Source organism: Polypterus senegalus, chromosome 12, assembly GCF_016835505.1.
Source record: "Polypterus senegalus isolate Bchr_013 chromosome 12, ASM1683550v1, whole genome shotgun sequence".
Taxonomy (NCBI): domain Eukaryota; kingdom Metazoa; phylum Chordata; class Cladistia; order Polypteriformes; family Polypteridae; genus Polypterus; species Polypterus senegalus.
This window is the reverse complement of record NC_053165.1, coordinates 131,329,559-131,354,958: the sequence shown is the minus strand read 5'-3', so window position 1 is coordinate 131,354,958 and position 25,400 is coordinate 131,329,559. Positions and strand designations below refer to the sequence as shown.

Here is a 25,400-nt window from a genome sequence, read left to right as displayed (position 1 = left end):
ATCAGAAAGCAACGGTTTTATTATCAACAGTAACTCTGTTAAAAATGTAAAGAAACTATTAATTACTTAATATTGACCAGCAATACAACTAAAAGTCTCCATTTGAATGAGAGTCCTAGAAGCATGGCACCACGCAGTGTGACGAAAAAAGAGAAGAGCATGTGCTGCAAATATAACACATTTCTTTTCCCTGTCTACACTTGTTGCACACAACACATTTATTAATTTGCTAGCTGGTGACTGTCTGTGCTAAGTGTCCATGTAGTGCTGGTACTTCACAGTTGTGAAAAATCGGACACCTTATGATGATGATGATGATGATGAAATGTCTCTGGGGCAGTTGTCTGCATCATCGCACTGATTGTCACTATTTTGATCACTGTTGTTATCATCAAAATATTCATCTTGAAGCAAATCTAGTTTTTCCAAAACATCAGCAGCTTTATACCTTTTTCGAGATCACATACTGTAACTATAGACTGTCTATTTATAGCAATATTTTTCACAAGCTGTTCATACCAAGGGTGGCACGGTGGCGCAGTGGTAGCGCTGCTGCCTCGCAGTTAGGAGACCCGGGTTCGCTTCCTGGGTCTTCCCTGCGTGGAGTTTGCATGTTCTCCCCGTGTCTGCGTGGGTTTCCTCCCACAATCCAAAGACATGCAGGTTAGGTGGATTGGCGATTCTAAATTGGCCCTGGTGTGTTTGTGTGTGTCCTGCAGTAGGTTGGCACCCTGTCCAGGATTGGTTCCTGCCTTGTGCCCTGTGTTGGCTGGGATTGGCTCCGGCAGACCCCCGTGACCCTGTATTCGGATTCAGCGGGTTGGAAACTGGTTGGATGGATGGATGTTCATACCAAAATAATAATAATAATAATACTATGGCTGTCTTATTGTTTGCTGCACTGTAGTAGGTAGCTGATATTTGGCAGCAAATCTGACTGTGTCTGCAGCAGCTTTATACTAAAATAAGAGTTTGCTCATATGTTGCATTTTGACAGGCTCAATGAGATACAACTGAACATGTATCTCACTATTAAAGTGTTAAAAATCAGTTTATTGCTTTGTAATTTTTACAGAGTTAAGGTTTCACTTACGTCTTTCTAGCAGGAGTATTCTGGGGCACTCAAACATTAAAATAGATTTGACGAAAAAAGACCGTTCAGCCCAACAAAGCTTGCCAATATTATATGCCTAATTTGTTAAAAATGTCAGATTTTGAAAGTCCCTAAAGTACCACTCCCTTCCACACTACTTGGTAATTTATTCTAAACCCTAGTGCGTGGTTTGTGTTGTGTTTTCACCCTGGTATGGACTGGTGCCCTGTCTAGGGTTTGTTCCTGCCTTGCACCCTAAGCTAGTTGGGATAGGCACCAGCTTCCCCTGCAGCCCTGCTCAAGAATGAGTGGTTTAGAAAATCACTGACTGACTTGGTCTAAGTTAGTTCAGATAATCAATGATAATCAATGAATGAATTCTGAAATTTGCGTTTTTCTTATTGAAAGATGCACCATTATAAGAATTTGCATAGTCAAGCCCAGAATATGTAATGTGTTCATTTTTCAAGAGGTTTCTACTTCTTGTTTATTGGCAACTGGCAAACCAAATGTAAAGGTGCATTACCACCTCCTACTGAACTGGAGTGTAAACAGGCGTCAGGATAGTGAACCCAATATCTATCTACCAGTCACACATATGCACAACATACACCATTAAATTACCACCCAAATCATTCTAAATTAAATTACCTTATACAACCCAGTAAGTTTCAAGTATTTCAGTTTGGTTTTATGATTCCTTTCACATCTTTGACCATATCCAACTATAGTATCCAGTGTGACATGTTTATTTCCTATAGCTTGCTTTCTTCCCTTTTCATAAGCTATACTGTATGTTCCAGTAATACTTGTAAAACTGTCTCACATATTTGATACCATCTACATTTGTTTATTTGGCCGATGCCTTCAGACAGAGTGACTTACAATGTTTGAGATACAATTGGTTGCATTTTTTTTTCTTTTTCCCAGTTGGAGCACAGGCGGGTGAAGTGATTTGCTCAGGGTCACACAGAGTCAGTGGTGAGATTTGAACCCACAACCTCAGGGTTTAAAGTCCAAAGCCTTAACTACAGCACCGCACCCTCTACATTCTCCTGATTCATGCTTTCCCATTTTAAATAATGTTGCATTTGAATTCTATACAGCACAATAGTTTAATTCAAATTTATTTGATTGATTTGGCTGGACTTTTTTTTATCCCCCTATATACAGTATATACTGTATGTCCTAAATGTTGGCCATAGGATAACACAAATTGACACCTTTCACCTACAGCTACCTCCGAGCACCAAGTCATTTCAAGAGGCCCAGAGTGAGCTGAATCAGGCTGCTGCTGACCTCAACCAGTCTGCTGGAGAAGTGGTCCATGCCTCCCGAGGCACCAGCAGTGAACTGGCAGTGGCTTCTGGGAAGTTTAGTGAAGATTTTGATGAATTCCTTGATGCTGGAATTGAAATGGCTGGTCAAACGCAGGTAAGCTTTGCCATGTTATTCTTTAATTTAGAGCAAGTGTGTATGGTTTTTATAACATAAAATGAACACATTATGTGAAGAAATTTACTAACTTATGCAGATCAGTACAAGATTCTGGAAGCTAGTCACAATGTCTAGCTTACTTTCGGCTTTCCAGCTTCTTCTAGGCATTGTGGTCCAGTGAATAGGCACCTGGTTTTGAAACCACAAGATTGTTTATTGATAGGCACCCCGGTTCACTGTAAGAAGAGGTTATATAACCTTTCTAGTTATACCAATGTGTGTCTGAAGTTGTGATGTACATGTAGAGTGCTTTGGCTTGGGATTCCCAAAAGGTCAAGTTTCTAATAAATACTCATTTTCTGTCACACTCTGTAATTAACTGGATGGGTTTCATCAAATATGGCAAGTCATTTTCTAGTAATGTTTGGATTGGAAGATCAGTGTCAAACAAGTTAAACATCTGTTCCTGACATCTTGATAAAATCAGGTGTTTTTTTTTTTTAAATACTAATTTAAATGCATTTTCAAACTTAGCAAAACTCGCAATAGAAATTTATTTTCTCTGAAACATTCTATTCAAATTAACTCGTAGTTTGGCACATAGGGCAGAAAATTCTCATAGTTGGCATTAAGCATGTTAAAGACTTCTACAGTTAAAAACTTTTAGGTTTGTAGTTGTGAAGCTTATTTTCTTTGTTCATTGTGAAAATCTCAGACATGGATTACATAAGCCGTATACCTGTTTGCATTAGTCCATTGTTGGGCCTGAAAAGGAAACACTTTTTTCCCCTAACATTTCAAAAATTAAATTCATCAAGATGGTTATAGCCATCAGCTTAAGCATCAAGAATTAATTACAGCCAGTGTTAGGATATTAAAATTGTAAACGTCCCTCTGGTCAGTGTTCTTCTGTGTTTGCTGTACATAGTGGAGGTCTCCAGGTTATTTGATGCTTTCACTCTGTCAGGCCCAAGCCCAGTAGCATACACTCCATCACTGCACAGCGCATCACAGGATGACGCCATACAGCTCTCTTCACTGAAGTACACATAAACAGAATATCCATAATATACACGTATCTAATATTTATCTCATGGTGAGTTTAGCTATTGTAGCAATTCGGATGTGGTGGAGAACCCGCTTAAACCTCCTATTTCAGATGCTGTTTAATGCTGGATGGGTTACATGTGATGCAATCAGACAGAGTGGAAAAAGCATGGGTGGGTTCTCAGACTTACGTAAATAAGATATACTTAAAAATCTAACACATTACAATAAAAACTTAAATATGCAATCAAGACTTTGAAATGCAGTCTGAATTTCTCCACATTATCGACTAGAAGGAGGTTGCATCATCTTGTTGGTGGTTATTTTTAAACACAACAACAGAAATGATTTGCTCCGTTGTGAACACTTAAAGATGAGTCGTTCTGTGTGCTGTTGTCTTCACCAGGCAACTGTAAATGGAATAGGAAGTACCTTTGATAAACAGCATGTACCTTTGTGGACACCGCACACTGGATCTGCTGTATTCAAATTTTAATGCTTTTAAATATAAACCTGTGGTACTTCTGGACAAGTCCCATCATTTTACTGCCACAGACAGACCTGTTGTTCACAGCAGCAGCTCTTCATTATCCAAGACAGACATTTTTGTAAATGTTTTGTGACTGTTTTCTTTAATATATGTGCAAAATACTTTTTTTCTTTTCCAAGCTTCCCCTTGGAGACAAATAAAGTGCACCTAATCTAATGTAATTCTTTTCTGTCTCTTTCACTTCTCCATTTTTATAGTGTGTACTGAATGAGGAAAACTGTCGCTTTTGGTTCACAGAGTGATAAATGGACTTCAAACAAACTTTATTTAGGATGCTAATAACTATAACAATTAGTATGAATCTGAATTTGAGTTTCTTGCCTTTTCAGCCTGGTGTCTTTGTGCTAACAGTTTGTTTCCACATGGGGATAAGTACATGAAGCTGGTGTGTTACTTATCAAATTCCTTCAACAGTATCTTATTCCTGGGCTGCCACTATGGCTGCTCATTGTAGGTTCCTAAAATGTCTTAATTAGAAACCCATCTTCAGTGGTAATTGATTTCTTAATTAAAATAGATTGCGTACTGCGGTTCCTTGTCTTCAGATTCTGAAACTACTAATAGACATGTTCAATTCTCTGTACATAGTTACAGCTTTCTATGTACAGGAGTTGATTGCATCTTATTTTTTCCATTTTTTAAAATTGTTTCATTGTTTTCCAAATTAGTTACCAATTAAAATAAATAGCAAATAAAAAGTTTGTCAACAATTAAACATCTGTTCTTACATTTATTTGTGTTCATCATAATGTAACACAGCTCTAAAGTAATCTGCATAGAAGCAAATGAACTGACCAGTGCTAATGCATATAATACATTATGTTTATTTATCAGAAAAATAAAGTACACACAGGTAGGAATAAGAGGAGCAAGACACAATCTAACTGAATGACATGCTCCATTAAAATGATAATTAAGGAATTAATTTGATAGAAAACCTGAAATCACTTTATGCCTCCAGGAAACCAGCTGCTAGGTTCTCTTTTAGGGGCTGGGCAAAAAAGTCGCACCCAGCATGCAGGTAGTGTAAGGTGTAAAGACCCCATCACGTGACATGACCTTTTCAGTAATTTTCATTTGCAGACTTCATTTACATAATCTTGGCTAGTCTAGGACAGTAGTCTTGTAGTCTGACATTTGAAGTGACTCGGTCCAGACAGGCTGCAACTCGACCTGACAAAATCAAACAGGTTTGGTTTTGTCTTAAGTTGTAGGGGCAGGCTGTGTGTGTGCAAGAGTTGAGAACCAGTGAGTGCTCAGCCAGAAGTACAATATATGTAATAATGCAGCTATGAGGAGTAAGGAATGTGGGTGTTTTGGAAGTGTCAAACAGAAGAGAGGCTCGTCTGTCTAATATCTCACGTATTATGTACTACAACAGAATGGAAAAAAAGAGACAAAGGGCAGAGCTTGCAATTGAAACTGTTTTCACGGCCACACACTGGCTCTTGTCAGGCAGAACATTATTGGCTATCAGGAAAGGCGACAAACTCTCTAAACTTTGAAAATGTAAGACTGTGGTGGGAAGTCATCACACAGTTAGGTAGTTTACCATACTCTGTAATTTCTGGTTGGTACTTGTGCGACAAGATCGTCAACTTCAGTTATCGAGTTTGACACTCCCTCTGACTAGAAGCTGTGTAATGTGCCACCGGCTTAAGGTATAGTGCTACTGTTATCCCATAGCCATCTTTTCTGTAGCATAGTCATCTCAATTTCTCTTGATTACAAATCTGGTATCACAAACGTCCATGAATGAAGAATAAAGAGAGAAATTTTAGTTATTCTTTAATTAACAAGCAATAAAATGATAATATAACAACAACCTTAAATTAAGACAAGAATCTCAATAACTGATAAGCTTTATAAATATAAAAAATATTTGAATAAAATGTGTGTTTTGCTTTGTTTGGGTTGGTAATTCCAGCCGATCTTTCAGCATATGTTCTTTAAAAGACACCTTCATTTACATGTATTATAAACCTCATGTTTTATGTTGAAATATAGCTTATTGGAAAAATGAATTATTCATTAAAAGTAAATGGCCTTGTGCACATGTGGCAGTTTGAGCACAATGTAATAAGTACTTCATATTTATCAAGTCTGAAATTCCTGTGTTTCTGTAATTTCTTATTTCTGAAATTAAATTCTAGATGTCATGCCAGTTTAAGTGGAATGGAGTATACCGTCTAGAAGAGTAATTTGGAAACATCATAAAGCAAAAAAGGAGAAATTCCAGATAAGTACAGGAAGACAAAAAATAAATAGTTAGCAGGATCTTTGTTTGCTGCCATTACAGAGACCGACATACGGTATATCCTCCAGTACAGCTCTTATTGGGTCCATCCATCCATCCTCTTCCACTTATCCGAGGTCGGGTCGCGGGGGCAGCAGCTTGAGCTGAGATGCCCAGACTTCCCTCTCCCCGGCCACTTCTTGTAGCTCTTCCGGGGGAATCCCGAGGCGTTCCCAGGCCAGCCGGAAGACATAGTCCCTCCAGCGTGTCCGGGGCCTCCTCCCGGTTGGATGTGCCCAGAACACCTCACCAGGGAGGCGTCCAGGAGGCATCTTGATCAGATGCCCGAGCCACCCCATCTGACTCCTCTCGATGCAGAGGAGCAGCAGCTCTACTCTGAGCCCCTCCCGGATGACTAAACTTTTCACCTTATCCTTAAGGGAAAGCCCAGACACCCTGTGGAGGAAACTCATTTCAGCCGCTTGTATTTGCGATCTCGTTCTTTCGGTCACTACCCACAGCTCATGACCATAGGTGAGGGTAGGATCGTAGATCGACTGGTAAATTGAGAGCTTTGCCTTACGGCTCAGCTCCTTTTTCACCACGACAGACTGATGCAGAGCCCTTATCAGGTCATTTCTAGCTATTACTTGCATCACAGCCATTTTGTGGAAAGATTTGTTAACAAAACTTTCCAGTGCCAATATGAATGTATGACTGTTTTTGCTTCTGTGTAGTGGCATGATATTTAAACCATTGTGTTAAATTTAAGAATTATTAAGAATGGTTTACAAAATAAATGGATGAATTGATGGCCATCACATTTTAAGCCTGTCATATTTATTCTCTTAGTCTGAATACAACTATCTTTAAAAATGTATATTGTCATTATGCTTTCATTATACCACAGGATTAATAATAAAGATAATTTATTTTATTTATAGGCCCCTTTCAAGGCAGACAAGGACACCTTACAGAGCACATTAATAACAACAGTCACAACATAAAATTAATAAAATATCAACAGTACAATAAAACCAGAATAAATACAATAATAACATTAAATTGAAATTTATCAGCTAAAATCATAAGACAGAATAAGCCAGCTAAAAAATATGTGTTGTTTTAAGATGACATTTAAAAGTAGGAAGAGAGTCAATATTATGAATGTCTTGTGGAAGAGAGTTCCAGAGGCGAGGGACTACTCGACTAAAAGCTCTATACCCCATGGTAGTCAAGCGAGCAGGAGGTATAATAAGATTGATAGAGGAAGAAGATCTAAGGATATGAGAAGGAATGGAGATGTGAAGAAGATCAGAAAGATAAGGAGGTGCCAGATTATGAAGGGTCATTTAAGTAATAAGCAGAATCTTAAAATCAATGCAATATTTAATTGGGAGCCAGTGAAGCTGATTGACAAGTGTAGCTCTTTTTGTATACCCCTGTTTTAAAAAAGTCTTTGTAAAGCATGTAGAAAGAGTTCCATGTATGCTTCAAATACTGTGAATTAGTGCCCATTGCATAACTGAAAAGCAAAAAAGGTACCTGTCAACTTTTGTCATTCAATGTTTCATCCTCAAATTTCAACTAAATTATTCCTAAAGTGGTATCTCTTTCTAAATTTCATTATAGCGATTCTATTGAATGTCAGACTTGAAGATTATTCATTAAATTGATTTTACTATTTTCTCTCTTTTTTTTGGTTATATAGCGCAAAGAAGACCAAATTCAGGTCATTGGAAATCTCAAAAACATTTCTATGGCTTCTAGTAAGTTGCTCCTGGCAGCAAAGTCTCTTTCAGTAGATCCTGGTGCTCCAAATGCCAAAAACCTTTTGGCAGCAGCGGCAAGGTAAGAGGCCAAATCATCTGGTGTGTATGTTATATTATTTTACAATCAAGTATTGTTTATTTTGTAAGGAGGTAAGCGTAGGCTGATTAATAAAAATGAACCCTTTTAAATTACAATTTAATCTTTCATGTATCTGCTTAATTGCTGAGGTCCTGATATCCACAGGCACATTGAGACCAAGTGCTTGCGTAGTGAATGGAGTATAGGAACGGTCTACTTGTGTTCTTATTGTGTGTGTTTAAAGTTCTCTGCTATATATGATTGAAGTTTTTTTTTATTATGTCCTACAATCTGCTATATTAATTTAAGGTTGCATTTTTTCCCTCTGTGCATATTTTCCTCTGTGTGTGTGTGTGTGTGTGTGAGTGTGAGTGTGTGTGTGTGTGTATATGTATATATATATATAAAGAATATTTGCTATCTCTTGCCCTGCATGTACCTTCAGTGCCTTTCCTATGTATTTACAAGTGTGTGAACATCTTTTAACCAGCACTTCATCTCTCAAGCATGTTGATGTAAAGCCTGCTTCTCAAACTGTTTCATTATTTTTGAGGCGCCTTGCTCACCTTCTGTCCAGTTTTATACTTGCTGTCTTGGAAGGTGACTCTCTCACAGTGACTCCCATGCCTTTAGTCCTTCTTATGCATTTCACGCTAACACTTATTCTTTCATTGCCTCACCAAAGCCAAACCGACTAAGCACATCAGACTAACCAATCAGCTTGCTCAGAGGGACTGGACACATAAACTTTAGACTTTATACAAACAAACAGATTAAAATACAAATGTACAGTCCATGTTTAGCAAATTACACTTGCTAAAAAAATTGTATTAAAGTTCCAATCATGTTGGGAAAAAAAGTTTTCAGAATATTGTCTTTTTCTTCTCTTTTTGAAATGTATCTTTAAAACATTCATAGAAATAAAAATCTAACGAAGCAAAGAAGTGATTCTGAGGAATTCTTTTTAATTTTTTTTTTTTTTTCAGGTCGGTGACAGAAAGCATAAATCAGCTCATCACTCTTTGTACACAGCAAGCTCCTGGACAGAAGGAGTGTGACAATGCCTTGCGTGAGCTGGAGGTACAGATGTATCCAAGACTATATGGCATTTGATTCTACTGTTGACATCAACAACCATGTTGTATTCCATATCCCTTAGCTTACAATATACACTTGCTGAGCAAATTATTTAGGAACGACCTATACACCTGCTTATCCATAGCAGCACAATCCATAAAATAATGCAGTTACAGGTCAGGAGTCTCAGTTAATGTTTACATCAAACACCAGATTAGGAGAGAAAGATGATCTTAGGGATTTTGACCCTTGCACAGTTGGTGCCAAATGAGCTAGTTTAAGTATTTCTGTAACTGCTGATCTCCTGGGATTTGTACACACAACTGTCTCTAGAGGTTACTCAAAGGTTGGGAGCAAGCACTGATAGCGTGTTGCCACACCCACCACACGTACCACCTGGATTGGGACCCGAGTGCAGCGAACAGTGTGAGGTTTTTTACGGTGGTGTGAAAAGCAAAATACATTCAGCGAGTATCAGTTTTGTGGATAGAAATACCTTATTGATGAGAGATGTCAGAGGAGAATGACGAGTCTATCTTGAGATGTACAAAAGGCTACGGTAGCTCAGATAACTAGTCTGTACAACTGTGGTAAGCAGAAAAGCGTTTCAGAAGATGCAGACAGAAGGAACGCCCCATCTAAATACAACAAACAGCCACAAACTACCAATAAGTAAATACAATATAAATCATTGTGCTCACAAGTTCCACTCTTGGAGGATAAATTGGCCATGCCACAAGATAATGGAGTGGGACTGGCTCCTTCCATTGTTTGGTGCCTCTCTGTGGAGCAGCTAGAGTGTCTGTTTTCCTTCTGGTTTATCTGTGCAGACACATTCATCAAGAAGACAGAAACCACCTCGTAATAGTAATAAATCTTTTGTTTTTATTATTTCTGTGTTTACTGGTGAGGGGAGGGGGAGCTGGTGGGCTCATTTAAGACTTGTTTTGGGATAGCAGCTGGGCACATTGCTAAACTGCATGCATAATTTGCCGTGTGGTGCTGCATTGCCAGTGCTGTTGTATGTCCATTGATAGTACTCGTAATATTCTCATTATGGTCAGCTAATGTATTGAAATGAAAGTATGGCTTTTTTTTAATACATTTTACCCTTTTAAGTTCACTGCTGACCAACATACAGCAATCAAAGAGCCATTTTAGGGATGAAACGACCACAAGTGGAAGAGTGGGATTTCCCTTTGATGAAAAGAGCAGGGTTAAAAACGTGGGAAAATTTTGTGCAGCACTATGAAGCATGTTATGGTGCTTTTTTTCCCCCCTTGTGATTGCTACCTAGCAATGGGCCATGTCGGCAACAATATAAAAGTGAGTGCATGTGAAAGTTCTGTGCATGGCTGCTGCAGCTCCATGATGCCACATTGGCCTTGCCAAACATCATGAGCATTTGGAAATAAAAAAGTTCACCTAGGCAGCCACATAGAAAATTTCCAAGACAATTTTTGGCCAACCAGGTCACCGGCGGACACAGCATATTTACTGCAAAAAAAAGTTTTGGTTAATTTCACCATTCACCGCAGTTACTGACCAACTGCATACCCTCGTGGCCATAAATTACCCATCTTCTAATTGCTACTTCCAGCATGATAATTCACCATGTCACAAAGAAACAGTTATCTCAGGCTGGTTTCAGGAACATGAATATGAGTCCAATGTTCTTCATTGGCCTTCCCAGTCAAACGGATCTGAATCCAATAAAAGACCTTTGGGATGTGGTAGAATAGGAGATTTGCAGCATGAATGTGCAGCTAACAAATCTGCAGAAATGTTGTGATCCAATCATATCAACGTGGACCAGAATCTCAAAGGAAATTTTCAAAGATCTTGTGGAATCCTCACCATGAAGATTTAAGGCTGTTTTGAGAGTGAAAGGAGGCCCTACCCATTATTAATATAGTGGTCCTAAGAATTTTCTCAATGAGTGTATATCTATATAATCATTTTGTCAGGTCCTAACGAAATGAGTGATTTTGAAGTTATCATTTTTGCTATTGTGTTCTACTTTCACTGCTCACTTGACAGTGACTTATTTTAGATTTATGAACATTTATGGGACAAGTGACACATTTCCCTCTTCATAAAATGTGCTGTACTGTGCTAAAATTAAGAACATTCTGAATTGCTGTATATTGCCCTGTCATTGTACTGCTGTATTGATTTGCTTTTGAAAGAGTTTGTGCATATAGTGATTTGTATTTGTAATTTTGTAAAATTATTTTCCAGGTTCGATGGACATAAACAGACTACATAATGACTCTTTATATTTCATGCATTTGAAGGATAGCTAGGGTTGACTGACTTTCACAGGGTGGCGCAAGAGTACGAGCAGGGATTAATCTTCTACTTTTGTGGTTTAAAACCTATTATTGACATTGTCTGGCTCAACCTACATTGACCACACACTGCAAAGATATGAAACAAAACCTGTGCCTTTAGAAAAAAAATTCAAATACCTGAATACTAGGAAATGATGGTGTTTTAACAGACATACTTTTTTGTCATTATAACAAATTCCATATTTAGAAGTTACTTAAATTTTTTTATGTATAAACTGATGGATTTGACCAACTTCAACAGATTTTGAGCCATACTGAATTAGATAAATAATTTACTTATATCTATCTATCTATCTATCTATCTATCTATCTATCTATCTATCTATCTATCTATCTATCTATCTATCTGTGTAGATATGTGCATATTTAAATATTTTTGATGATTTTTATGATTCATTACTTGTTAAAATAATTAACAGTAAATATAACTTGAGCTGGCCTTTGTAGTGTGATCAGTAACCGTATTGCTGAATTGCTCTTGATGCTTTCTTTCCAGACTGTCAAAGGCATGCTAGATAATCCCAGTGAGCCAATCAGTGATCTTTCCTATTTTGACTGCATTGAAAGCGTGATGGAGAATTCAAAGGTACTGTCGCTTTTTCGAATGTCCCCAGCGCCACTCCGTTTATTTGTAGTTGTATAATTTGTTAGTTGCCCTTTCTTTCCCAGGTGCTTGGAGAATCTATGGCAGGCATTTCTCAGCACTGTAAAACAGGTGACCTGACTGCGTTTGGCGAATGTGTCAGTGTGGCTTCTAAGGCACTCTGTGGACTCACTGAAGCTGCAGGCCAGGTAAGTATTTACACAGTTTCATGCTTGGTGTGTTTTTAGTGAAAGGAAAGAGAGGATTAATTCTGTTGAATTATTACTAGACTGGCCAACCTGCGGCATACCATATGCCGCATAAGCAGGTCGGTTTTTTAATGATTTGTAAGCACAAGGAGAAAATGAACATTTGAAAAAGCGGTAATGTAATAAATCAGCAAGAAAAGCAACATTGTAACAATGCACGGAACGAACCAACACACAATCGTCCGTGCGGCGCTCAGGAGCAGAAGGTGGAACGAGAGGTTAGGAGAAGGACGTCCACTCGCTCCCTCCGTCATGCTAGTCTGCTGATTTCTCATCCAGTATGCACTGCCTGCTCATGTGCCCACCTCCAACTCGTCACTCGAGTCGTTGTCGTCTTTGTACAGTCCAGATGCAGCTGTGACTCACGTAGACTTTTCATTGCTCTGTGCAGTTTCTGCGGCGTTTCTATATATAATCCACCAAGACACCCGACCACGGTAGCAGCGAGGTGGGAGGGGGGTGTGTACAAAGTGCAGGAGCATCTAAGAAGACGCATGTTTGTCGCGGATGCGAATTGCTATATGTAGTGTGTAAAACAGTTTGCTATGATGCACGCAGTCGTGCGTCGTAACCGAAAACTCGTATTTTAACTTCATTGTGTTTTAACCTCAGTTGTAAAGGAATGTTTTAAGGATCCCATGGGATACCCCTCGCAAACCGTTTTACACGCTGCATAATGGCGATTCACCTCCACGAGAAACATGCCTCTATGAACAGTCAACGTGATTCGGAGCTGCATGTGACCTCTACGACAGACGAATATAAATGACGGCGATTTTTCTGTGTCGTCGCGTCTGAGTTGGTGGGCGTGGCTCTGTGAGTTGTCGTCGTATCCAATGGTCTTGGAGTTGGTGGGCGTGGCTCCTTCCTGTGTGCGCCATAGGTGTCTCACTTGTCGGCGGCTTAGTGAATCCACGCCCCTTCCGTCGTGCTTTCTATGGTTGTCTTGCCTTACTGAATTATATATATAGATGTTAGGCATTCTGTTAAGCTTATAACTTTCTCACATAATTTAGTTTTGTGTTTTATCTTTTTTAGCGAGCATGCATATATTATAGACATTCTATTGATTGTGCCGTAGTTTTAATCAATTTTTCCTACTTTTTCTTCAAACTCTTTTGTTTATCATTTTCTAATGTGTATAAAATGTAAATTCATGTGAAGGGTCCTAAGCTAATTCACCTGGGTTATTTTCTCATTAAGAATAAATTTGTCAGATAAAACACCTGTATGTTTGTATGTTTCTTCTGCATACATACATGACTTAGAGCTTAGCAGATAATTTGCAGACACCATGCACATTACAATAAATCTTTTGATAAGAGTCCACAAACACTAACTTTTCAGACATGAACAACTCATATTCACTTTCACCTTGGCATAAGAGGCAACCATCACATTACCCAATGGCCAGTCTGTCTAGGAGTACAGCATGGATTTTTAGATTGTGTTACTTTGGAGCACAGTATTGTTGTTGTATGCACTGTTATTCACTGAAAAGTTAAGGGGGTAAATGTAATTTGAATGCAAGATTGAATTGCCAGGATTGCAACATTAACCTGTAGCAGGAATGATTACTCCCTCCATTTATTTTGTAGAACATATAATGGACGTTATTTACGTAAAATATATGCAGCATGTTTCAGTGTCATCCATACTTGTATTTGTAGATTTGTTTTCATCTATAGAGATAATAAAATGTAACCTTGATGATAAGAGAGGCCCTACTGTAATACCCTAGCTGCCCTTGGCTATCTATCCATTGTTGCATCTTAAAGTTTCCCATGATGTTCCTTCTTCGGTGCTTGCTCATGATCAAGGTGGGACCCTAACTTAAAGGAACAAGAATAAGTATATTTATGGTGATGTAATAGAAAAGTCTTCAGTTCGTGAGACCTGTGTTTCAAAAAAAACATCCGTTCATCTTTCCTATTACAAGAAATCATTTTATATGCAAGTATCATTTATCTAGCCATTCTTCTAAAAGTCAAGAATTTAGCATTCATGTCTTTTAAAAAAAGTTATTTTTAGAATCATCTTTCCACTTAAAAACAAATTAAAGTTGCCTTTATTATAAGTATTTATTATACTCAATTTACAGAACAGTGCATATTCAATTACTTGGATTTGAAAACCTTAAAAATATACCAGATATATTATAAAATACTAACCTACATAAAAGCAAACTTAGCAAATAAAAATTAAAGTGTATAGAAAGGCAAAGAATTAACCTGAATAATAATAAGAACCTAATGGTTACATTTAATACTGTATGTAAGCGATGTGTTCATGAAGTTCATGGTTCAATCCAGGGCCATTTTATTTTTTCCATTAAAAGTTACACTGGTACTGGCAGAAATAATTTAATTAAACTTGTTTAGTATGAAGTACCCAATTTTTTCTATTGCTATCAAACAGCATCTCTTCTTACTTGTTTTGCTCTCGGTACACAATATTGTTGCAGCATACAAAAATGAGACTTAATCTGTATGAGGTTATCTTCTAAATAAAATTGCAATTTCAGCTTTTTGGTGAGGCACACTATATATTAACAAACTACGCATCAAATAGTCTGAATTACGAATGCTTAATGTAAATTTTTTCCTCCTTGGCAAACTTAATCTGTTTAAATGAAGTATATTAATTTATGATTAAAACTACTTGAGACAACACAATATTAAGTAAGACAAGTGTGCATCACCTATCAAAAAGTTCTAATTATTTTAGTGGTGAAGATTATAGAGTATCTTCTTTTGGATAAATAACTTTACTTACTGGGATATTAGGTTCCACTTTTTATTTGTTACTAAATATGATCTTTCTATATTCAATGAATTTGTTTTTTAAAAACCTAATTATTGTTTTAAAAAATTATAAGGATGTTTATTCAGTTGGAAAGAGATATTTCAAAATATGTGTTAACCTTTTGGAAAAATACAGCATCTTAAAATATGATTTTAGTGCATGTAACTCATAAAGCTATGACAGCTTATGTCAATGTGTTATTTGTGTTCATATAACTTTTTTTGCACATCACTTTAATTACATCAGTCACCTTAAGCTGCACACCTATTGTCAGCATATTTATAGATAAGAAGGTGTTTTGTTTTTTAAAGCATTACCTTATTTAAATTTCTCTCTTTTTCTCTCTTTACCCATAAATATTAGCACATCTTCACACAGACATTTGGCTAGCAGTTTTTTATGCAAAGCATGTGCATATTCTTGTGATTTATGCATTTTCATTATTATATGATATTTTAGGCATCATATTTGGTTGGTGTGTCTGACCCAAATAGTCAAGCCGGTCATCAGGGTCTGGTGGATCCAATCCAGTTTGCTCGAGCTAATCAAGCCATTCAAATGGCTTGCCAGAACCTTGTGGACCCAGCAAGCAGCCCATCCCAGGTAACAGTGAGTTGTGTTTTTTAATTTTCTGAAGAAGTCATTTGTAATTGCAACATTTCTAGTTTCAATATTTTAACAATGTTATAAATGAGTTATGTTTTTAAAATAGTAATGCCTTATTTTCCATATGTTCTACAATTCCTGTATTTCACTGATGAGCCTTTGCTCAGGGCACCTGGTGATACTGGTCACAGACTTGGGGCTTCCAAGTCAATAAGCAGCAGCTTGTCCAGTTGAGGGCATGAAATACAGAGGCATGGGATCCTGGTTAGCAACCCCCTCCCAGGCAGACAAGTGGTCAGGTGCCACCCTCTGGAAATGACCATCTATCTACTGCATCCAGGTGTTAAGTGGGCGTCCCCTTGGCCTGGTCCAGCCGCTCAGGTCCTCAGCCATGAGGATCCTATGAGCTGGATCACCCTTAGGGAATTGCGGCTCATGGCCATAGTGCCATAAGTCCCTCACAATTCAGGTAATGTGCCTCATTCAGGACTCCGTGAGGAACCACTCATTCGACACAAAATCAAACCAGCGGTACCCAAGGATTTTCAGAAGAGACACAGTACCGAATGTCATTGGATAGCATCCATGTCTCACAACCATATAGCAAAACAGGGAGTACCAGGACTCTGAAGACTTGGATCTTTGTCCTTTTGCAGAGATATCAGGAGCACCACACACCCCTTTCCAGTGACCTCATGACAAACACCATGCTCTTCCAATCCATGTATTGACTTCATAGGAAGAGTCACCAGAGATATTCACTTCCCTATTGCTTACCTATTTATTGGACCCAACTTTGTGAACAGCCCCTCCATGTGGGGTCATGAAATGGATGGGGATGGGATTCTGAGCGATTCCTTAGCAGTGACAGTATGAAATCTACTAGTTTACTAACAATTCTAAGATAAACATTGAAAATGTAACTAAGAGTCCCCGGCCTCCTTGGGCCTGTTACCAGATTTTCTTCCTTAACAAATGTCCAACAGATATGAATAACTGTTCATGACGTGAATGTCTCTGCTGAGGTAATTAAACCTCTCATCGAAGTCGACATTCCCTCCATTGTGTCTCTGCTGCTTGCGTTGTGATCGCTTCTCTGTGATCATAAATATACACCTGACCGAATTGTGTTTTCTTTGAAATTAAACTTGTCGTTATTTAACTGTTGTGGGTCCACAGATTGTCATAGTGTATGTTCCATTATTGTAAAAATCTACAAAATCTTTTGTGCATTGAATGATGTGCACTGAGACACCTGTATCTGTGTGTGCTGCTTCCCTTTACCCTACTGTTGGTTTTTTTTCCCCATTCACTTTCGTCTCACGGTTCTTTTATTTGTCTTTCGTGATCTTAACATGAAGATCACGAATCGTCTACTACTCATTCATTCAGCAGGATTTTTTTTTTATAATAGAGAGAAATGATGACACAAATAACGATATGAAGTGGTTAATAAAAATACTTAATTATGTTTATTTATAAATACAAGCACATATTATCCCATATAATAATAGTAAAGTCTAATTATACAGTATGTACTGTGATAGGGGATCCTTTGTCTGTCACCTAGAACAGAAATACCATAACACTTTCAACACTTTCTTTTGTTTCATAACAAAAGAAATTATTTATTCTCTCAAGAAAAAACATAAGTAAGGGGAAACTCAAGGAAATAATACAATGTAACAAAAGAACAAACAGAAATGAAACTTTGCTGTCTCTCTGGGCAGATCTAAACACGTTTCAAGCTCATGAGTAAACTGTAGTGTTGCTGTTCCAGTTAATAATCTGTTCATACACACTCTGACTGTCATGTTCATCTCTCTAACACAATTTGTGTCTGTCTTTCTCCTCTGGCTGCACTACTTCCCAGTTAAACATCTGTTGGCTGAAGGGTGGCTTTATAGCCTTCCTTGGGTTACTTCTAGAGCAAACTTGGATCCAATGCTCATGTGGCCAACTCCCCACAGCTGGTGGCAAAAGTACTTGTCTGCCATTGAAAACATTCAGCAGGACTCCAACTGTAGCATATGATTTCATGCAGCAGGTTGGGGGAACTCTTTCAATTCTGCTGAATGCATACCAAATGGCAATCTAATGGCTGCTTGCATTCCTCCTTCTTATTGTGAAATTCCCAAACTATAAACTTCCAACATATACAACTCCCTACTGGCTACTTGTCTACATTCTTTTTGCTGTGGCTTCTCCAACAAAATGCATGGTGTTCAAAGTCTTTATCCTATTGTTCGTCCATTATCTCCTCTATCTATCCTTGGCATCTCCTTGCCTTCCTGGCAATCTGACATAATAAAAAAAAAGATTCTAAGTGTTCCAAGTAAATTACCTTTTTTTTGGTTTTGTTTTTAGGTGTTGTCTGCTGCTACTATTGTTGCCAAGCATACGTCTGCTTTGTGTAATGCCTGCCGTATTGCGTCCTCCAAAACTGCCAATCCTGTTGCAAAGAGACATTTTGTGCAGTCTGCCAAAGAGGTTGCAAACAGCACAGCAAACTTGGTCAAGACCATAAAGGTGAGCTTGTTTTATGGAAGAGATACATAAATGTTGTCTGAGTTTCTCTGTAGTATCACTGAATGTTAAATGAATTGATTTTTGGTGTATTTTTAAAATAAATGTTATCTATCTATCTATCTTGAGCAAGACCCTTAACCTGCAACTGCATCCAGCCCATCAAGCAGGTCCTCCAACTTGCAGGGAAATCTTGGGGGTTGGTGGCAGGATTGGCACTCCAGCCACTGTAAAAAAAAAAAACAAAACAAAACACTCAACGCTGTTCAGTGTGGTGCTGAAATGTCACATGTTGCACGCCAGGACTCGGATCCCAGTCCAGATGGTTTGTTGTGTGGTGGGTGTGGTTTGTATGTATGTATGTATGTATGTATGTACAGTATGTGTGTATGTATACTAGCTGTGTAAGCCAGTGCTGTAAAAAGCCCGGGGTCCTAGAAATTATTGAAATTGTCAGAAAAGAATTGAAATGTAGAGATTTCTGGGCGTCTCTCTGCTTAGGAAGATTCGTTTTGCAGACGTGCTCACATCACTTGTGCATTAGCAGCAGGAGGAAAAGTAAAAGGGATACCGTTTTGTCCATGTTAGCGGCTAAAACAACTTTGTCTTTCTTCGGAGCTGGCCTCGCTTGTGTTATTAGTGACTAAGTGAGTTTTCTGGTTCCTGGGAGGCGGAGCCCCCAAGTACACCTCTCACTTCTGAACCGGACAGAAACACACACTTCCACGCGTAGATGTTTATATATATATATATATATATATATATATATATATATATATATATATATATATATATATATATATATATATATGTGTGTGTATATATATATATGTGTGTATATATGTGTATATATATATATATATATATGTGTGTGTGTATATATATATACTAGCAGAATACCAGCTTGGCGGAGAAGTAGTGTGTTAAAGAAGTTATGAAAAGAAAAGCAAACATTTTAAAAATAACGTAAGATGATTGTTAATTTAATTGTTTTGTCATTGATATGAGTGTTGTTGTCATATCTATCTATTTATATTATATATATATATATATATATATATATATATATATATATATATATATATATAGCAAAATACCTGCGATTGGCAGCGGAGAAGTAAAAAGAAAAGGAAACATTTTAATAATAACGTAACATGATTGACAATGTAATTGTTTTGTCATTGTCATGAGTGTTGCTGGCATATATATATATATATATATATATATATATAACACACACATACATATATACAGTTATATATATATATATATATATATACATATACACACATACATATATACATACTGTATATACAACATATACATATCTACATATATACTGTATATACACATATATATACAAATCTACATATATATATCTACATATATATATTAGGGGTGGGACTCGATTAAAAAAATTAATCCAATTAATTACAGGCTGTGTAAGAATTAATCTTGATTAATCATATGTAATCGCACACGTAAATTTGCCCCAAATCGCAAATGTTTTTTTTTTTTAAATTTAAAACGGTTTTAGTGGGCGTACAGAATCAAATAATAGACATGGACATGAATATTGTAAACTGAAGCTGTTTTAATTTCTGAAAAAAGCTTTTAAACTGCATTTGAATTCAAAACAGAAACAAAAATATCATCCCTGGTTAAAATTGGGCAGACTTAAAAATAAAGTGGTAGTTTAAGTACTTTAAGTACATTTTCAGATTAGTATTGTCTTTAAATAATAATAACCAAAATTTCAACATAAAGTGCAGTTTTCTTCTTAAAAAAATAAGTCAGAAACATAAAAGGTAATTTGACCAGCTTACTCTTTAAACTCTGAGTAACATTAGCCAAAATTATTTTGTACATTAGGCTAAAACAGTGTGATCATTGAACATTTTGTAATTAGATGTATTTAGAATTACTAACGGTCACGGAAGTCCAATGATCCCCAGTAAGAGCCACAAAGTCCGCTTTCTGTAATGCATCTAATTTTGCTTGCTTTTCAGTGTGCACAAAACCATGCTTTTATCAAGGCTTCGCTCGGGTAGTCGAAATGATCAGTCGTAGGAACGCGCTTTATTCCGACTCTAACATTTTTGTAGCTGTGATGTGTGCATCAGTGTAATGGATGTACCAGGAAATCATGCATTGACAAAAGTTCCCGTTTGCTTGGAATTGAAAGTGTGATTAAATGCGTTATTTTTAACGCTTATGGAGTACATGCATCAAGCTTCTCAGCTGTGCTTGTGCTAAGAAAGGGAAAATTTTAAAAATAACGTAACATGATTCTGCGTTAACCTAATATTTTTTCATACGTCCCAAACCAAGGAGATGCGAAGGTAAAATGAATCAGGTAGCGCACGTACCTAGTCAGTACACCACCTCTCGAATCAACCTCGAATGTCGCGTTAGAGGCTTAAGACTCTACAATTAGCCACAGCGTGTGGCTTGTCTATGCTAAAGTATGTATTGTAGATCGGGTATATATATATTTATATATATATATATATATATATATATATATATATATATATATATATATATATATATATATATATATATATATATATATATATACCGTGTACCGCAGTGGAGAAGTAGAAGTTATGAAAAAGAAAAGGGAACATTTTAAAAATAACGTAACATGATTGTCAATATACAGTAATTGTTTTGTGAGTGTTATTGAATGTTGCTGTCATCGAGGATTTGATTATCATTATTTCTTTCAATCAGGCTCGTATTTGTAGGATGTGTTCAAGTTACATTCCGTGTTTGTCAATCGTTGTAAAGATAAGAGGTTTCATTCATCGATTAGTTCCTTACTGCATCAATAAACAGCTCGTCTTCCTCTTTATCTGAGACGTGACAAACTGCATGCACGTTTTTTTTTTTTTTTTACGCTGTCTTCCTTTAGCAGGATATTCACTTTTTCCACCGTGTGCTTTGTTTCCGCAGTAGCTGCACTTATGAATATGATTGTATGTATAAGACGCTTCATATTTTTGCTGCCTTCTCAATTGTGTAATTCGGTTTTTGTTCAGCACTCTTTGGAACTGTTGCTTTTTGCCTGCGCATTGCGTCAGTTGACGTGAGCCGCTTGGTGTTCTTGCATCGAAGGTTCCCAGCTGTACTGGTGCCATCTCGTGTAATGTCAGCTAAGACCCGGCACTTAAAAGTTTCTCTCGCAGTTTCAATGAGTTTGTGCCAAACACCTCCCTGACCATCTCATCTTCCTCTGCATAAGCGCAGTCCTTCACCCGTGAACATTTACCGGCAGTGTTTGTATTGGATTGCCGCTGATGGACGGACTTATATGGGCAGGCACTAAATTACAAACGCTAGTGGCAGCCTGCCTATGAACTTAATTTAATATAAACTTACGGTTCACGCCGTGCTTTGTTTCTGCAGTAGCTGTACTTATGAATATGCTTGTATGCATCATTTGCTTCATAATGTTTTTCTGCCTTCTCAATTGTGAAATGGTGTTTTGTGCTCATCGCTGTTTGGAGTTCTTCCTTGTTCTCTACGTACTTACGTAGGAGGCGTGATGATGTCACACGAAACTCCCCCCCACGCCATCTCCAACTCAAGACTCCACTACATTATATGGGGAAAAATAGCTTCCAGTTATGACCCTTATGCGTAGAATTTCGAAATGAAACCTGCCCAACTTTTGTAAGTAAGCTGTAAGGAATAAGCCTGCCAAATTTCAGCCTTCTACCTACACGGGAAGTTGGAGAATTAGTGATGAGTCAGTGAGTCAGTGAGTGAGTCAGTGAGGGCTTTGCCTTTTATTAGTATAGATATGTGTGTATATATATATATGTGTATATATATATATATATATATATATGTGTATATACGCTTGGGTCACAGATTTGCACCCAAGTACACCTCTCACTTCTGGACGACAGAAACACACACTTCCACACGTAGATGTTTATATATATATATATATATATATATATATATATATATAGTGTGTGTGTGTGTATATATATATGTGTGTATATATATATGTGTGTGTATATATATATGTGTGTGTGTATATATATATATATATATATATATATATATATATATATATATATATATATATACTAGCAGAATACCCGTTTCAGAGGCGGAGAAGTAGTGTGTTAAAGAAGTTATGAAAAGAAAAGCAAACATTTTAAAATAACGTAAGATGATTGTTAATGTAATTGTTTTGTCATTGATATGAGTGTTGTTGTCATATCTATCTATTTATATTATATATATATATATATATATATATATATATATATATATATATATATATATAGCAAAATACCTGACTGGCAGCGAGAAGTAAAAAGAAAAGGAAACATTTTAATAATAACGTAACATGATTGACAATGTAATTGTTTTGTCATTGTCATGAGTGTTGCTGGCATATATATATATATATATATATATATATATATATATATATATATACATACACACACATACATATATACAGTTATATATATATACATATACACACATACATATATACATATACATATATACACACACACATATATACATACTGTAATGCATATATATATGCATATACGCTTGGGTCACAGATTTGCACAGAGACACAGGAGGTCGTAGAAACAAAAAGGATTTTTATTCAAACACCGCAAACACATAAGCTTAAACATGCTCCATGACAAGTCAGAGATGACAGTTCCGCTAGGAGCAGAGAGAGATAAAAGCAAACAATCAATTCCAAAACTGACAGGCTGCGCAAGGCTTATAAGTTGGCGGAGTACCGCGCGAGGCTTGTATTACGTGTTATAGTGCAAGGATAAGGAGCAATGTGAGGGTAGTCAGTGTTTCAGGGTTTGTGGTTTTCCCAGGGGCGTCTGTATCTATTTGGGGTGCGATCAGCCCTCCAGCTCACACCCTCTCCCTCAGCTTTATTCACATTCCTGTGAATCAAGCGACTCTCTGTACCAAGTTCATGTAGTCGGGATAATACATCTGCGTTGACGTGTTCAGAACCTGGTCGGTGCTTTACTGTGAAACTGTAAGGTTGTAAACCCAGAAACCATCTCATTAGACGAGAGTTTGTATCTTTCTGTCGATACAACCACTGAAGTGGAGCATGATCAGTTACCAAAGTGAAGTTTCGTCCCCACAAGTAATAGCGAATCGCTTCCATAGCCCACCTAATTGCCAAGCATTCTTTCTCAATTGTAGAATAATTACGTTCTGTAGGAAGTAATTTCCTACTCAAATATGTGATTGGATGTTCTTCTCCATCAAAAATTTGTGACAGGACTGCGCCCACACCAAATGCACTTGTGTCTGTTTGCAAGATAAAATCTTTTGTGAAATCCGGGTTCCTTAGAACCGGGTAAGAAGACAATGCTTTTTTTAAATCGTTGAAAGAACATTCACAATTTTCTGTCCACAAGATAGGTCGGTTTTTTCTTCCTCTAGTAAGTTCTGTAAGAGGAGCAGCTCTATGTGCAAAATTTGGAATGAATTTTCTGTAGTAACCAGCGAGCCCCAGAAAAGCGCGTACTTGTTTCTGTGTCTCAGGTCTCGGGTAAACAAGCATTTCTTCTATTTTCCTTAACTGTGGCCTAAGTAAACCCTTGCCCATAGAATAGCCTAAGTAATGAGTCTCGGACATGCCCAGTTTACATTTTTTAGGGTTAGCAGTAAGGCCAGCCTGTCTCAAGCTTTCAAGAACGGCTTGAAGCCGCTCTAAGTGTGTTTTCCAATCATTGCTAAAAATCACGACATTGTCAAGGTATGCCCCGGAATATTCAGAATGAGGACGTAGGATCTGATCCATCATACGCTGAAAAGTTAGAGGTGCCCCGTGAAGACCAAACGGGAGTCTTGTAAATTCATAGAGTCCGTCAGGAGTCACAAATGCCGTTTTCTCACAACTGCTAGCCTCTAAAGGCACCTGCCAATAGCCTTTCGTGAGATCTAGCGTGGAGATATAGCTCGCCTGACCCAGTTTTTCCAACAGTTCATCGACACGGGGCATGGGATAAGCATCGAATTTAGAGACCTTATTCAAGCGTCTGAAATCGATACAGAACCGAACCATCTTGCTTTGGGACTAATACGACTGGGCTGCACTAGTCACTTCTACTTTCGCGAATTACACCCAGTGTCAGCATCTTTTTTACCTCTTTGCGCACAATATTTCGCGCTTCGGTATCGGAACGGCGCATCTGTCGCGAACATCAGGTTCAGTGGTAATTTTATGTTTTGTAATGTTAGTCTTGCCTGGTAAATCTGAAAAGACATCAGTGTTCCGTTCTATCAAAGATAACAGTTCTGTCTTTTGCGTGTCAGTAAGATCGTTACCAATGGTAACATCGGTCTGAGAAACAGCAGCCAAGGAAGTGTTAACCTCTTGTCGGTCATGCCATTCCTTCAAGAGGTTAATGTGTAAAATCTGGAATGGTTTGCGCCGGCCTGGTATTCTAACCTTGTAATTTACCGGACACATACGCTTCTCAATAATGGCGGGGCCCTGCCATTTAGCTAAGAATTTGTGTGGATCTGAGGGAACCAGTACCAAAACACGATCGCCAGGTTTGAACAGGTTGTTGGTGTTCCACAGCAATAGAGGAAAGCATAGAAATTCTGTCTTGCAACGAAATTAGTCGATCTGCAAAGGTTCGACCTTGAGCTGCTCTCTCGTTTCCTATCCATTCCTCACGTATCACATCCAGGATGCCTCGCGGCCGCCTGCCGAATAACAACTCGAAGGGACTCAAGCCAGTTGGACGCCTGTGGTGGTTCTCGCACCGCGTACAAAACAAAAGGTAGGACAGTGTTCCATGTTGTGGGATCATTATGAGCAACTCTGCTCATCCTCATCCTGATCATCTGTTTCAATGTTTTGTTAAATCGCTCAGTTAAACCATTCGTTTGAGGATGGTAAACAGTAGTACTCAGTTTCTTAATAGCAAAGCTGTCACA

The 25,400-nt window shown here is 37.7% G+C and overlaps 1 protein-coding gene across 2 annotated transcripts in view; it reads left to right on the top strand.

The window, feature by feature from the left end:
• tln2b (talin 2b) overlaps positions 1–25,400 on the top strand; it is a 679,676-nt gene that overhangs the window by 528,979 nt on the left and 125,297 nt on the right. For both annotated transcript variants that reach the window (XM_039773443.1, XM_039773442.1), the window contains exons 31-37: positions 2,330–2,527; positions 8,075–8,214; positions 9,201–9,294; positions 12,142–12,231; positions 12,315–12,437; positions 15,762–15,905; positions 18,276–18,437. In XM_039773443.1, the coding sequence (XP_039629377.1) occupies positions 2,330–2,527; positions 8,075–8,214; positions 9,201–9,294; positions 12,142–12,231; positions 12,315–12,437; positions 15,762–15,905; positions 18,276–18,437 (951 nt within the window). The remainder of the gene's footprint in view (positions 1–2,329; positions 2,528–8,074; positions 8,215–9,200; positions 9,295–12,141; positions 12,232–12,314; positions 12,438–15,761; positions 15,906–18,275; positions 18,438–25,400) is intronic.